This window comes from Lichenostomus cassidix, chromosome 5, assembly GCF_008360975.1.
Source record: "Lichenostomus cassidix isolate B80296 chromosome 5, HeHo_3.0, whole genome shotgun sequence".
NCBI lineage: Eukaryota > Metazoa > Chordata > Aves > Passeriformes > Meliphagidae > Lichenostomus > Lichenostomus cassidix.
The window spans coordinates 54,102,102-54,117,029 of record NC_139486.1 but is presented as its reverse complement, the minus strand read 5'-3'; the positions used below and the strand labels follow the sequence as shown (position 1 = coordinate 54,117,029).

At 43.3% G+C, this 14,928-nt stretch overlaps 1 protein-coding gene across 2 annotated transcripts in view; it reads right to left on the bottom strand.

Annotated features, from left to right (window-relative positions):
• Positions 1–394: 394 nt before the first annotated feature.
• The window catches only part of SCUBE2 (signal peptide, CUB domain and EGF like domain containing 2), a 37,366-nt gene continuing 22,832 nt past the window's right edge, over positions 395–14,928 (bottom strand). For both annotated transcript variants that reach the window (XM_085063156.1, XM_085063157.1), the window contains 7 exons: positions 14,644–14,847; positions 8,037–8,204; positions 6,798–6,959; positions 5,868–6,065; positions 5,130–5,282; positions 4,045–4,124; positions 395–3,327 (listed from right to left, as the gene is read on the bottom strand). In XM_085063156.1, coding sequence (XP_084919282.1) covers positions 3,175–3,327; positions 4,045–4,124; positions 5,130–5,282; positions 5,868–6,065; positions 6,798–6,959; positions 8,037–8,204; positions 14,644–14,847 — 1,118 coding nt within the window. In that variant the 3' untranslated portion in view covers positions 395–3,174. The remainder of the gene's footprint in view (positions 3,328–4,044; positions 4,125–5,129; positions 5,283–5,867; positions 6,066–6,797; positions 6,960–8,036; positions 8,205–14,643; positions 14,848–14,928) is intronic.

The window sequence follows — 14,928 nt, the reverse complement described above, 5'->3', positions numbered from 1 at the left end:
TTTTGTTTTTAAGGGGAAAATAATCAGATGAATCTACAAAGTAAGGGTTGCTTTAAGTTGTTTATCCTGTCTTCATGCAGCTTGTTACAACAGACCAATTGACTCCAGCTCATCATATAGTAGACATTTTTAGAATAATTTTTAGAACAAATACCAGGGTAATACTGGTATTTTACTTGCCAGAATTATGTGTACCAAATATGTGAAGAATTGTATCTTTATGGGTATAGATGCAGACTAGTAATATACTACATGAAACAGAATGCTGTGGTAAGCAGATGCTCCCAGGATAAAGTGGATCTGATGTGCAATGACTTGTTAAACAACCATCAAATTTGTCAAAACTATTATTTAGCACAGCAAGGACAATTAAAAATATTAGCCAAGAATGTCATGCAGCTAAAAGTTCACTGGTTTATTTCTCTTGTCAAGAGTAACAGTCTGAAACATTTTACATTAATTTACAATCATCAAAAAGATCCTTATGCTTTTCTCATGTAGGTGACATGGAGGCATCCAGTTAGTGCTAATTACCATTCTGAAAATTTAATCTTGTTTTATAAGGTTAAACATTTTTGATTCATTTGTTGCCAAAACATGACATCAGTCTACAACCACACAGAAAGGAGAAATTGAAATTTCTACAGAGCCACTACCATCACTATGAAGATACAATGCCAAGTGTACAACATTCTCCAAGTTATCACTTCTCCCAGCATGTCAGGTAGCAAAAATTCCCTCTTCACTTTTTACTGTACACACAGAAATTACAGTAAAAGGGGAAAATTTGATCCATGATGTTAGATCAAGTGTAACAGAAGTGCTTCTGAGTCATTTGCTATTTAAGCAGGAAAGGAACAGGGCTGTGGAACAATGAGGATTCTTCTCTGAGAAAGGGCAGGTTTTTTCCTCAGCCTTAGACCGTGCACACTCCTCTCCTTCCAGCAACAAGAATGGCTTGTGCTCATGGGGCAAGAGAAGCAAAGTTGACATCACTGTACACACCCATGCCACGGGGAAACTGTGGAAATACCTTCCTGGGCTCTCTCCACGACAGAACACTTCACCAGAGACACAGCAAAGCCTTTCTCACCACCCTTCCTCTTGTTTTGGCATTCCTCAGTCGTTTCCCTCCCCAGTCACAGTGCTTCATGCCTTCTGCCAGATAATCCTGTCCTCTCCCCCTGTGGATGCAGCAGGAACCCTGCTCAGGATGAAGCACACCTGCCAGGAAGGCACCAGGACCTGTGTTCCTTCCCCTCTGCTCTGCTAGCTCTCCCTGTGCCTGGAATGGCACTCAGCCCTGCCACAGCCATCTCAGCAGCTGCTGGAGCCCCAGATAAGCCAGCTGGGACACAGAGCTTTCCCTCTTGGCAGCAGCAGCACAAATTATTGTTTCAAATTCCTCCTCCACAGCAGCAGCAAGAGGGGCACAGCACCACACAGCTCCATCCTGAGAGGCTCTGCTCCCCAGCTGTGGCCAAAGCCATTGTCCCTCCCCACCTCATCATGGCCAAGATGTGTTTTTGCCCCACACACCACAGAGCAGCAGCTCAGCAAGGCTGTCAGGAGCACCCATTTGCTCCCAGCAGTGCAGGGAAGAGATTCAGAGCCCAGCTCTTGGCTGGGGTTTCCTCTGTCACACTATGGATGTGGTATTATTCACATGCAGCAGTTAAATACCACATACCAATGCAATGAAACCCAGCAGATCTGACTCCACGGCTAAGGAAAGGGAGCATTTGTCCTGATTATCCTGTGAAATGTCAGTACCTTTCCTGAGATGGCACAGAGAGGGAGTTTGGGGCCCACTGCACCCCTTGGCATGGCCAAGGACCAAAAGGCAGAAGTCATAAGTCCATTCCCAAATTGGTCAGACTGTAGCCATCTGCCTTCAAGGCAGAAGGTCCCCAAGATACATCACTCTGAGAGAAAAGATTGTATGGCCAGAGGACATGTAAGTGTGGACAGAAAAGCACTGAGACAACACAGTTTTGATCAACACAGCTCTCCCACAGGCCCTCTCAGGATAGCTTTGTCTCCAACAGGAAACACAACCTGAGGAGAAGGACAGAGTCTGGGAATCCTGAAGAGCAATTTGCCATAGACAACCTTTGCGGCCGCAGGCTGAGTCATTGTACCTCTCCTTCTCTCCAGCCAGACAGAGAAAGCAGCTCTTCTCTGCCCAACAAGGCCACTGCAAGGTGCTCAGAAAAGGTAGGAAAGAACAATTGAGGCGCATTCAAGAGCCTTATGCAGCTTTAAACAGTGCTGTACCAAGAGCATAATCTATGCAAAGCCTGCATTGAAAATGGGGTTTGTGTTCACCTGCAGGTGCTCAGAGAATTTATACAACTTGGAAGATGCCTTTTGCTGTCCCAGGTCTATGCACAGGGACAACACTGGGATTTAGCAAACAACCTGACCTGTTCTAACAGTTGCAGACAGCCCAAACTGGAAACATCCAGTGGGTCAGGGCCTGTTTTCCATTGCTGTGGTGCCTCCAGTTTGTTCTGGTATCCCTCCATGTAAACCAATAGGTCATTAGCATGGACAAGGTGTGAGCCAGACCCTGAACATTCAAGCTGATATTCAACCCTTTGCTTCATGCCACATACAGTTCAGAGAAGAACTGCACCTTGTGCAGTTCTTGGCCTCACTGGTTTGAATCAAAACTACATCAACCTTAGCTCTGAATTTCCTGCGCAGCAAAAGTTAAGAGAGACATCAGTCCTGTTCTCACTTTCAGTGAGACCAAACATGAACCCAGCTTTGTTGAGGTAACATGCATTAATGGCAGCCCAGGGTTCATCCCAAACCACACTACTTAGCCTGTCTGTCCTCATTAGCTTTTAGAGGTGCTGATGAAGCAACGGGGCAGAGCTCTACAAACTTCTGCTTGGCGCCATTCAGTCACAGAAATTATGGGCAGTCTCCAATTTGGAGACCCGTGAAGTATCCTTTGGTACCCAAAAGGTATTATCTGGAAAGGAATCAGAATTCTGTTCACCAAAATATTTATATTAGCTGAGAAAGCCAAACTCTGCCAAGAACGGAGCTGGCGAGCTTCCCTGGAGTGTCTGTGCCAGTGTGTAAAACACAGAAAGCAGCCCCACCTTCCACAGCCCCTCTGTGCATGCCCAGGGCTGGTTTAGCTTTTGAGCACAGTGCCAGCTATTTGTAAGGCCTCAAAAATCTGGAAACTTTGGAGCGCAGCAGCCGAATGAAGGATCTTGGGAACATCTCTCTGGACTCTTGGGCTGTGTACTTGAAGTAGTTCTGTGGGTGTGCCAACACGTCAAACAACGCTTTTATCAGCTTCTTGTCCTGGGAAAAGGGAAGCAGATTTTATAGTAATTCCACAGAGGAGTTAGGGTCGGTATTACCAGAGTTTAATGCCTGTCTAACTCATAAAAGGTTATGGGCATTTTACTTTTCAAGTGTTTTGGTGGCTTAGAAATGTAGTGGAGCAAGGCTGACATTCAGGCTCCTGGGAAGACTCTGGTGTTCCAAATTAGCAGCACCAGAATTTCTTCTCTCCTCACACAGCCAAGAGCAGCAAACCAGCAAACAAACCACAAAACAAACACACACTTGAGCTGATAGCCAGCAAAACAAAGGCATGCACTCAACTTGCCTATGGAAGTCCCCTAACCAAGGTCAGAGAAATCCACAGAGAATTCTTTCACCCAGTGAGGAAAAGCCTTTGCTAATCTACAGGCTACAAGTAGCAGCACCAAGTGTTTCCCCAAGAACTTAAATGCCACCATGTTCATCAGTTTGCTTCACTGATGCCTTCCATCACAGCCCATGTGAGGCTCAAGGGACTATTGTTACCACATATTTCCCTAGAAGGTCTGATCCACCTCCAATCCCCTGGGCAAAGCATCCCAAATCCACTTCTCTACACAATCAGGATCTGCTGATTCACCTCATTTCCCTAAAGCAGCACATCTAGTGTACCAAGGAAGCAAACTCACTCAGCACCAAATAATGTCATTTCCAATTACAAAAAAATCAACATGTTCAGTGGGAGGAATGTACCTTAAGTATTTCCTGATGATTTTCAGAGGCATAAAGTCTACCATCCCGGACAATGTCTTCTATTAGTTCTTGGTAATCCTCTGTGGGGAATGCACAAGAGAATGATTTGCAGGTTCACTTCACTTACATACTCAATACCTCCCTTGGTTACACATGGAAGCTCTGCCCTCAGAAGAACCTGTGGTACTTGGCCCTCATATTAGCAATCAGCAAATATTCCAAACACTTTTGTGCTTACTATGAGAACTGCTGAGCTGCTCAGCATCAATCTGCCAAAAGCAAAAGAAATCATAAAGCACCTGAGACTGGAGTGCATAGTGTAACCAAATAAGCTGTTTCAAACCCACTGAACTGCAGGAACCCATCTGTACACACCCACAACCTGTTATGGACTTCTTCCTACAGGAAGAAGGGAAAAAAATTATGTAAGAGGATATTTTCTTAAATATAACACCCCTCCCCCCATCAATCATAACCTGAAATTCTTCAAAATGGGAGGTCTTCCCTGAAAAATTAATTATCCACTGCTAATGAAACTCTGCAGACCACAGCAAGGACGACTCTTTCTCAATTCATCCAGTGTGAATAGAACATAAAATATCACTTCACTTATGCTGAAGTGCAAATCCTCAGCCCCAGTTTCACACCTCGTGATTCTGACAAGAACAAGGTGAAAATCTTTCTTTTCAATATAGATATTTTGCTATCTGGTACTAGGTCACAAACAGTAGCAGCAACACCATAAATCACAGGTACTTTGGCTCTGCCTGATTCCTGACTGGGGCCACCTGAAGCAAATGGAAAACACAGAAGTGCATAAAATTTAGATTCTAGCTCTGAGCTCTGCAATTGGCAGGCCAGAGCCCAGAACCCCAGCTCTTGGTTTAGGTCTGTGGAAGACTGGAAATACGATGGCACAGATAGCAGTGCATGAGGAATTCCTTAAATTAGGTTTAAATGAAAACAGCCACTGGAAGCAGCTCCTAGTGACACTGCTGAGAGCTGCCCAGCTGCTCAGGGAGGGAAGTTCTGCACTGCTGCAGCTGCTCTGGGCCACATCAGCCCAGCTGCTCACACCCACTTACCATCATAGGTTACATAAGGCACTTGGAATCCTTTGGCACTGTTCCCCTCGTTCGACTTGAACTGGATCCACAGTTTCTTAGACCTGGAAGTGAAAGCTATGGGGCGCTCGTAGGTCTGGCAGGTCTCATACGTGGTCACCGAGTTGGAGGAAGCTTTGGAAGAAAATGCACAATAGCAGTTGTGTGACAGTGCTTCATACGAACGAGCTGTAAGAAAAGAGGCTAAGCTACCACAACAAAAGTGCTTGCTGGTGTTAGGAGAACTCAAAATGTGGCAGGCTATCAGAGGAGGGCTGGCCATCAACAAGGGGCTTCTTGGTGAGGGGATATTTTCTCTTTTCCTAAATAAACAGTCTACTGTTTGAAGGATGTGCCTATACCAGAAACTGAAGCTGTTTATCTGCACATCAGGCACCTGTAAGGATTAGCAAGCATTTCCTCTTTGCTAATCCAAGCTAGAACTGTTCAGCACAATGCATGATCAGTTAGCTTGAACCATCTACCCCTTCTTAACAATATTTTTCTCAAAGTTCACTGACACATCATAGCCTTGCACCCTTGTTTCACCAAAACCTATGGAGTAGCATTGCTGAATAGGACTTCTCCATTTGCCATTTAAAGAAAGTTCTGCTCTTAAGTAGAGGCCAGCCAGGCTACATTTTTTTGTTAAAACAGCTGTGCCTGTGAGAACCCTGTGCTGCCCACTGAGATATGCCTCAGTGGATATTTCAGACTCACAGCTTTTCCTCATCACCAGGTAGTCTCCACACTCATCTTCTATGGGCAGAAATATTTCTGGAACCACGATGAGGATGCGGCGCTTTGGCGGTGGGTTGATATTCCAAGTGCACTCCGTGTTGGCAGGGTAGTCCCCGGGGTAGTTGGGTGATTCAATATATCCCGTGTAATCTCCCAGCTCACCTCCACACTGCCTGTCTGGAAAAGGAATGTGGTATGCAAGACAAGGCTAAGAGAGGTCACCCTGTGTCTCTCCTGCAGTCACTGTCAGCTACTCGGGTGACAAACACATTTTCCTTTTTGCTTCTGATGCAGGCACAGCTCTCTTTGCCAGCCTCTCACATTTCTGTGAAGGTGTGTTTATCTACCTCTCTGTGTGCAGAGAGACTCCAGAGGTGGTTCTGAGCAGTCACCTCTCCGCCCTCCATTCTCCCTCTTTAATTCACCCTCAGCTTCCCACACCATAGCTGCCATAAATCCAGAAGAGTGGCTCCCTTGGTAATTGCCTCTTTCAAAGGTAGTTATTAAGAAGAAATGCTTACTAGAACCATTAACTTTTGTGAGCCAGCTTCAATTCCTCTTAAAAGGAGGGAAAAAATCAGGGTGCTGAGAACACAAACTCTGCCACATCATGGAAGAAGAGATTTAACAGCAATTTAATATCCAAACAACCCAGCACCAACTGGCAAAGCATAGTCATCACTTCCCTTGACAAGGATGATGGAACCAGTCTGCAGAAATGGTCTCTCACAGACCTCAGTAAGCCATGTGGGGTGAGATGCAGACAGGCAGCAAAAGAGGAGCAACACCTCTGCCTTCTCTCCAACTCCCTGGAGCAAAGCTAAGTTTTGCCCTTAGGGGTACTCCAAGCACTAATGGCCCAGTCTTTTTACTTGTGAGGGAGCAACAAAACCATCTTGCTGTACTTACTTTTGCACTGTGTTACGTTTGTTGACCCATCAAAATCAGTAGTGGTGTTTCCAGGGCAGGAAATGCAGTAATTTTGTCCAAACTCAGGTTGGTATGTCCCAATGGCACAGCGAATACATCGGTGGGTTGTGGTGTTGTAAAAATGGCCAGGAGAACACTGAACTGGACATTAATTAAATGCATCATGGTTAGAAAAGTGGCAGTAGCATACTAGAATATGCTTTTATACATTTGTATAAGACCTAATGTAATTTCAGAAACTGAAATGCCATATTCATAAACTAGGAGGGTAACAAAGCAGAGGTAATTAAGCAAATTTTAATTTATCAGGTCATTTTGGGTAAGTTCAAAAGATCTACTATCAAATGTAGTTTTCTATGCTGCACGGTCCCTTTCTTTTTTCTATTCCTTTTAAGCTCTGCTTACACCCAAATAACTCTTGCAGAGATTTGGAAGCTAGCTCAGCCAGGAGTCCATCCCCACATGCTGCCCCAATCCAAATGCTTCAGATAAGCTCCAAATAATTCTTGCATCTGTTATTCCATGTCTCATGTGGCCTCTTCCACATGGAAATTCCTGAGCTCTTCACTCCAGTTAATGGAAAGAATTCCTTTAATCTCCACTTCAATTTGAAAACTGAACCTCATTTATAGTCTTGGCTTTGTTTATACTAAATAAAACTGATATCACTTCCTCTTATCTTGATCCAGAGTTTTGACATCATTTTTTAGTACTTCAATTTTGCAAAATTAAGTATGAAACAACAGTATTTGTGGATTCAGCGATTCTTCACTGAAGGAAACTATTAGATATCAAACTACTACCCATAATATTAATTCGATACTGCAAAATTCTTATAACATGTTGCAATTCTCAGTAGTAAATATATCTTAACTGAAACTAGAGAGATCTCTTAATCCAAACCGCTACAAAATGTTTGCATCAGGACCTTATTTCTATCCCTTATTTCTGCTCTGTAGCAGTAGATTTTCTGTTAAGACTTGTTCCTCAGGTGATTTCTATAAGTAATTTTCTTTTATCCATGCTTTTGGTAATCAATAGAAAGAATTGAGGCTTTACTGAATTTCCTTGGAGCCAGGCCAGGCCAACTAGCTCTGAGACTCCTGGAAGGATAGACCCTCAGAAGGAGAAGACCCTTCCCTGAATGTCCCACCTGAGCAGCAGCATTTTTTTTTTGCATGGGATTAATGCAGTTCATCAAACCAACCTTGGCCTTACCTTTGGTCTCACAGTCCTGAAACAAGGCTGCCCCACTGTGCCTTGTGGTCAGACCTCCTCCACAGGGAAAGCAGGATACTCTCCCAGCTTCAGGCTGGTATGTTCCAAGGGGACAAGGCAGGCAGGGCTTGAAGCCATCAGGAGAATATTCACCGGGGGAGCACTGGTCTAGGAGAGGAAGAACACACATTGGAGGTGAAGGTGTGTTAGTGAGCCTGAGCAGGACCTGAAACCCACAGTGGAACTGCTCTCCTGTGCTGGGGCAGCTGGAACCAGAACTCAGTGGGGTCCAGAACTCAATGGGAGCAACAGCTAGAGCTTAATAGCCCCAAAGTGCACTGTAAAACAGACACTGATAGCCTTTGGTGCTAGTGAGCTCCTCTAGGAGCTGGGATGGATTTCACACTTTGTTGCACTCAGCCTGTCCAGTGCTCTCTGCTCATCTGTACAGTGCAATTATGTAGTGATTATCTCCTCTTTCTAGCTAAAGAGCTCTTGAACTCCTCCCAGATAAAATAATTTACTGCTGAACCTAAAATGCCAAAACTGTTCTTCCAGATTTCTATAAGTACTTTAATCTTAATATTATTGATTATTCATATTTCATAACCATTAGCATAACTGGGTTGTGTGAAAACCTCAAGTGCAACAAGTAATTGTGCAAATGCAGTAAACGAAACATTATGCCTTAAAGACTTTTAAAGCAGAAATACTCTTGCCATTCCTCTGATACTGGATCTTTGATAATGATTATCTGTGCACTGCACTGCTGTGTTCTGCATGGTGCATAGACAGCACTAACTCAATCTGACTGATTTTACTTAAACACACACCTCAAAACTATCCAGCAAGTCCAGCAATAGTCATGAGTATCTTTGAAAAGTTCTGGTTTTAAAACTTTTCACAAAAGAGCCAGCTTCAGTGCCAGCATTTAATAATTACCCTGCTCTGGAAAGGCACAAAACACTGTTGCAGTTGTTCAGCTGTGCTGAAAAATCCTGTCCTTTTAAGACCTGTTACGATAATAAACTGTTAGTTTTAGTTTATAGCTCCAGTAAATCACTCAGTGAATAGCTGTTTTGTTAGGAAGTTAAATTGGCCTTGGCTTCATTTCAGGATATATGACTAACAACAAGCAGGGCATTAACTACCGGTCATGATCAATGATGAAGAGTTTTGTTTATGGCTGATACACCAAGAGGAATAGTTGAGTGCTCCTCCTTAGCTTAAAAATAAAATGCAGCAGGGTAAGCAATGCTCTACATGTAGCTTATCAATGAAAGCTTGTGAGGAAGTCTTAGCCCTTGGTTCTAACTTTTTCCACCACACATCACTTCTGCCCTCATAAGGACACACATTCATTTGCTCCCACGCTTTTCAAGCCTTTCTCCATTTTATAAACATTCCTGCAGAACACTCATCTCTGTACACTTAGTGCACTTCCACAAACATGAATGAATTCAGGCTTTCATTGCAGCACTCCTAATAAGGTAAGGAAAGAGCACTATTTACAATTCCACGACAAGGAAAGACAATTCAGGGTTAGGAAGGGTGATTTTGAGAAGTGGCTACTGACTTCAGAAACCTAGAAGCAATGGAAAGACCTGAGCAAATCTCCTTCCCTCATAAAATTCCATGGCTCTGTGGAAAATCAGTGTTCTGAGTGGCCTTGCTAGAAAATATCTGCTCTCTGCTATTTCTCCTTAGCCTGTCTTTTTCCATTCATTTCGATCACATGTCAAGTTTGGGGTGGTTTGGGTATCTTTTTTACACTTGGGAGAAGGGGTGTCTCTGTTCTGTGTTTTGAACAGAAACACTGACCCTACAAATTCAATCTTAAAACCATACTTCACATTTCCTAGACTTGCTCAGAGTCCAGCAGAACAGTAGGACATGTATCAGAGCTCATAGGCAGGAATCAAACCCACAACTCATGTGGAAATGTTGTATTTGAGAACTTATCCCATCAGATTTCTCTTGACAGCTTTATCATCTGCATCTTATTTGCCTTGAAACCACATGTTGTAAAAATTGTAGAGATCCCTGTGGAATACAACTGAGTTAATCTAAATCTTCCTGGATTATTTAGCAAAGTACCTAATTTTTGAAAATTTGCATTGAGGAAGTAAACTTAAAAGACCTCCTCAGACATCACTAAGATCCTCAACTTGGGCCAGAGGAAAACTTTTCCATTAAATCTGAACCACTTGAGTCAAATATTTCCTTCTGATTTTCCCAAGAGGTGGCAACAACCGCAAGGAAAAAAGGCTAAGTAGCTACCACCACTGCACCACTGTAATAGGATGTTCAAAACCAGCTGAAAAAAGTTCTGATTTCTGAGACACAGCAAACACTTTGGGCTTTGATTGAGCCAGTGTGCATTTGAGAAAAGAGCACAGTACATTGACATACAGATTGAGCTCTTTTCAGTCTAACAAATACTCAATATCCAATGCAAATATTAGAATTATTCCATGTCATATCCAAGTTTTAGTGCCTCAAGCTCACAAATATATCATTTTCTTCACTTGACTACATCAAACCAAGTTTTCAGAGCAGCACAAGTGTCCAGACAGTTCTACCCACAAATATATTCCCTGTAAACTGCTCCAGGTTCCTCCATCATCTTCCACCTATAAATGTTTCAAACACAGGCAACTCATCCAGCCCCACTGGAGCACAGAGCTGGGGTAATGAGGAAAGCCTATTTAGAAGTTCACAGCACTCACCAGAGCCCAATTTAGTATAACAAACACATTTAGTGTTAGACACAATTATAGTAACATTAATAATAGGTACATTATTTCAACACAGAAATAATCCCACAGAAATCCATAGGACTGTGCATAAAATTAGGATGAACCTTCCCTGGAAAAAAAAGCTCAACAAAATTAACAAAAGTCAAAAATCCACAGGAAACACCTCTAAGAAGTTCAACTTTTCCTGTTATTTGCTTAAATAAAACAAGTTTAGGAGCTCCATTCTGCAAAACTAGAAACTGCATGGTCCAGCCTGACATGTGGGAAATACCCAATCAAAACCAGATCTGAAGATTTGCAAATAATGACATTAAATCACAATTCCACTGGCTGGCTTTGCTCTTTTTTTTTCAGAAACTTGATTGTTTTTCTCCAAATGAAAAGAACCAATTGCCTCTAGTAGACTTCATTTCTGCAGCCACTGTCTTTGTTTATCTTCAATACCCATTAAAAACCTGGTCTTGAGTCTCATGCAGCTGTTTTAAAGGGTGGGGGGAAGTGAAAGCTTTTCTGATGCAAAAACAAGAAGAAAAAAAGGAGGGGGGAAGAGAGAGGCCCACAGGGGACCAGGATTAACAGTTACAAAGACATTTAAAGGCTCTTCCCCTCTTTTCAACACATTAGCCTTTGAGCATTTGCTCCCATAGACAAACGCTGTAGTATCTCAGGGGCTGAGAAGGTGAACCTCATAAAGGAGGTCATGATCCACCAATTCACCATTTTCTTAAGAATGATGCCTTGACTTTATAAGGAAAATCACCAACAAGGGATGCAAATTGATTCTGAAGCGGCATACTTGAAGTTATTGTGTTTCAGCAGGTCACACATTTAGGTCACGTGAGATGGTTATGCATTCTGAGGATTTATGTCTTGGATCTGTGATTGTCAGGGCAAGCAGGTTAGCAGGAAAAATAGCACCCTTTTTCCCCATTTGATAATTCGTTTCTTCTCGTTGGATTTTCATAAAATTGTTAAAATAAAAAAATACTACAACAGCTGTGTAACAAAACTATTAATTATAACAACTGCAAAGGCAGGCAGCACTTCACTTCTCCCTTCAAATATCTCTCTTACACTTTTGTAGTGCCAGTATCATACCACACGCAAACTTTTGAGATGTGGTTCATAGTTTTGGATGCAATGTTAATGTCTTATGTGCATCCTCTCAGCTAAGGGGACAAAACTGCTGAATGCTGAGCAGTGAAATGCACTGACACCTCCCACGCAGAATGAAGCTGCTCATCATTTACAGCAGAGCAGTGCCTGTGCCAGTGCTGCTCATGCCTGCTGTTCTCTGAAGTGACAGCCCTTTGGGTGAATCCACTACTGTGAAGCAAGGACATGCTGTCATGTCCTTTTTTGCAGCAATTTCAGGATATGGTAATTCTCATTGTGTCCTTCCACCTCTGAAAGTATTGGTGTGCCCAACACAAAAAAAAAACCAAAAAAAACCTACAAATGGAACAGGCAAGATGTACTTTTGTTGCCATGGGATGTGATCAAGGTGTGACAAAGTTTTAAGCAATGGAAAAACAGCTGAATTGCTGCTTGTTTGAACTTATTTTCTTTCAATATGGAGGTTTCTGGTAAATTAGTTTCTGAAAAGGAATTGGTAGTATTTAACCAACTGGCCTTTGGCTGTTAAATCTCTCTCAAGTCAAGCTCATATGGGAGAATGAGTACTTGCAGTCAGGCTAGTGAGTGAAACTGCACTCTCCCCAAGACAAATCTTCTCCTCTCAAGGAAGCATGTAGCATTTCTAACATCCTCACAGGGTTCACATGCAGTCTTAACACTCTGACATTCCAAACAACAACAACAACAAACCACAAAAAAACCGAACAAACAAAAAACCAAACAAACAAACAAAACCACCCTCTCCCACACAAATCCCTGAGCTAGCTCCTTGCCTTTCTTCACTCTGTTCCCACCCCATTCTCCTCTCCCCAGCCTATTTCTTAGCTCCTTCAGACTGGCAGTCCAAGCAGCAGCAGCAGCAGCCCCCCAGCCTTACCTAACCATTCACCCTGGGACAATCAGCTTTTTCTAAGGAAATGAGGCGAACGTAACAACACTGCCTCTGTGTGTACTTTTATGTCCTCTCAGCAAGTAGTGAGCTGTCTGCCCAGCTCCCAGCAGCCTGAGAAGTGATGCAGAGAGGTTTCAAAGGTACTAATTTTCTGTACATTTCATGTAAATAAGCAGGGAACAAGCGGAAGGAGAGAGATCTTCTTAAGACCCATATAAGTAAAAGACTGTGGAGTGAGTTCCACCTTCTGCTTGATCACAGCAAATCTGCACAAGGATGTGGTCTGAACAATTGAGCTGAAGAAAGGAAAGTTCATTTAATGACTGCACCTCGTTAGGCATGAGCAAATCAAACAATAAGGCAGGAGACACACAGGTTCATCCCACTGCTCACAGCAGCACCTGTTAAGATGTCCAGAACAAACTGCAGCACCAATTCAGCAACAGAAGAAGCCTGACTTTTACAAATTGTTCTTCAAAACCTTTGTCTTCATATGCTCAGTGACTCTGTTTGAACCATGGACAAGCTGTTTGTGCTCACCACACCAAAGACTCTTCCAGGCAGGTATTCCCCAAAAGCCCCCTTTCCCTCTGAACTAGCGCAGAAATGCCAGGTTTGCTTCTCATTTGTGCTGCAACATTAAACTGGTCCTGCAGCTACCAAAAAACAATTGTGTTTCTTTGCTGTTCCAATTCCTAATTGTAATTCACATTGCCTTCTCCACCTGCAACATTTTTAGCTTGCTCATTGCTGTTTTTTCCAGATGAAATCACTGACATCTTCAGAGTTGTACTGCGCTCTGTACAACTGGACTGAGACAGACTTTTTCAAAGCCTTCCTCCAGCATGCAACAAAATAGCTTGAAAACATCCTTGTAAACTCATTTTGGTGAACTTTCCAAAATTTTTCAGACTTATTGCAATGTTCCAAGGAAAAAAAAAAAAGAACTCTTACAGCTTTTTCCGAGATTTCCTGAGTAATTCCCTGCATGCTTGCACAGATGTTTTTAAACAATTTTTCTGTTCTACAAATCCAAGTTTTTCTAGAGTTAGCAAAACCGGATTGGAAAATCTATTCTTAGGCCAAATTCTGCTGCTGGAAGACATACTAATTCAATGTGACAAGCATTTTAAAGGCTTGCTGATTCACAATCCACCTACATGCTGCCTACCCCATGCAGCCTGAATTAGTTGTCATGGTTGTTAGGCCCCTGTTAAGATGTAACATCTGACCCCTCTCCTTAACTTTTGTGCTTTGGAAGCATTTACTATGCACTGCATTATGGTGGTGCCCTCCAGTGCCATGATAATTAAGACTTTTCTCAGCGCTGGCCTATAAACCCCTGACTCTCCATGAATTTATAAGTCTGTCATGAAGATTCTCTGGAGCTCTGAGCTTAGTCAGCACAGCAAATGTGATGGTATCAAATTCTGCTCAGAGTTTTCCTTGGGACCAGGTCAGGAGCACAGCTTTACACTGAATATTAAATGTAGTCTTGAAAGTGATACTGGTGATGCCAAGGCCGTTGGTGCCTGATGTAATTCCCAGGATTTCCACCTCCAAGCTTATTGCAGGCTGCACATCAGCTACAGTGCAGTGTACTGAGCCCTCGTTCTGCTCTGTAACACAGCAACTGCCAACAATTAATTCATGGAGAGACACATTTCAGCAGCACCAACAGCCCTCCCCACTCCTATCCACACATCCCTCCTCTCTCCTGGACAAGTGAACCACAAGTGATCCCTTTGAGCTCACCATGCCTGAGCCAAGCAGTGAAACACGCAGGGGATGGTTCATCCCCAATGCCCACAGAACTCACCACATCTGTTTCCTGGCTGCATCTGCCCCACACCACAAGACTGCTGAGGCTCTGATGGCTTGAGAGCCTTCCTGGCCACCTCGTGGTCCGTGCCAGAGAGGCGGATGCGGAACTGGTCCCTGCTGACCGTCTTCCGTAGGGTTCGGATGGTTTTACGGAACCTCTTCTCCGTCTTCTTCCGAGCGCAGCGCACATCACACGTGTCTGAAAGGCAGCAGGGGTGAAAGCTGCTGTAAGTGACCATGCACAGAATCCCACCCAATTCAAAACACCCACCAAGCCAAA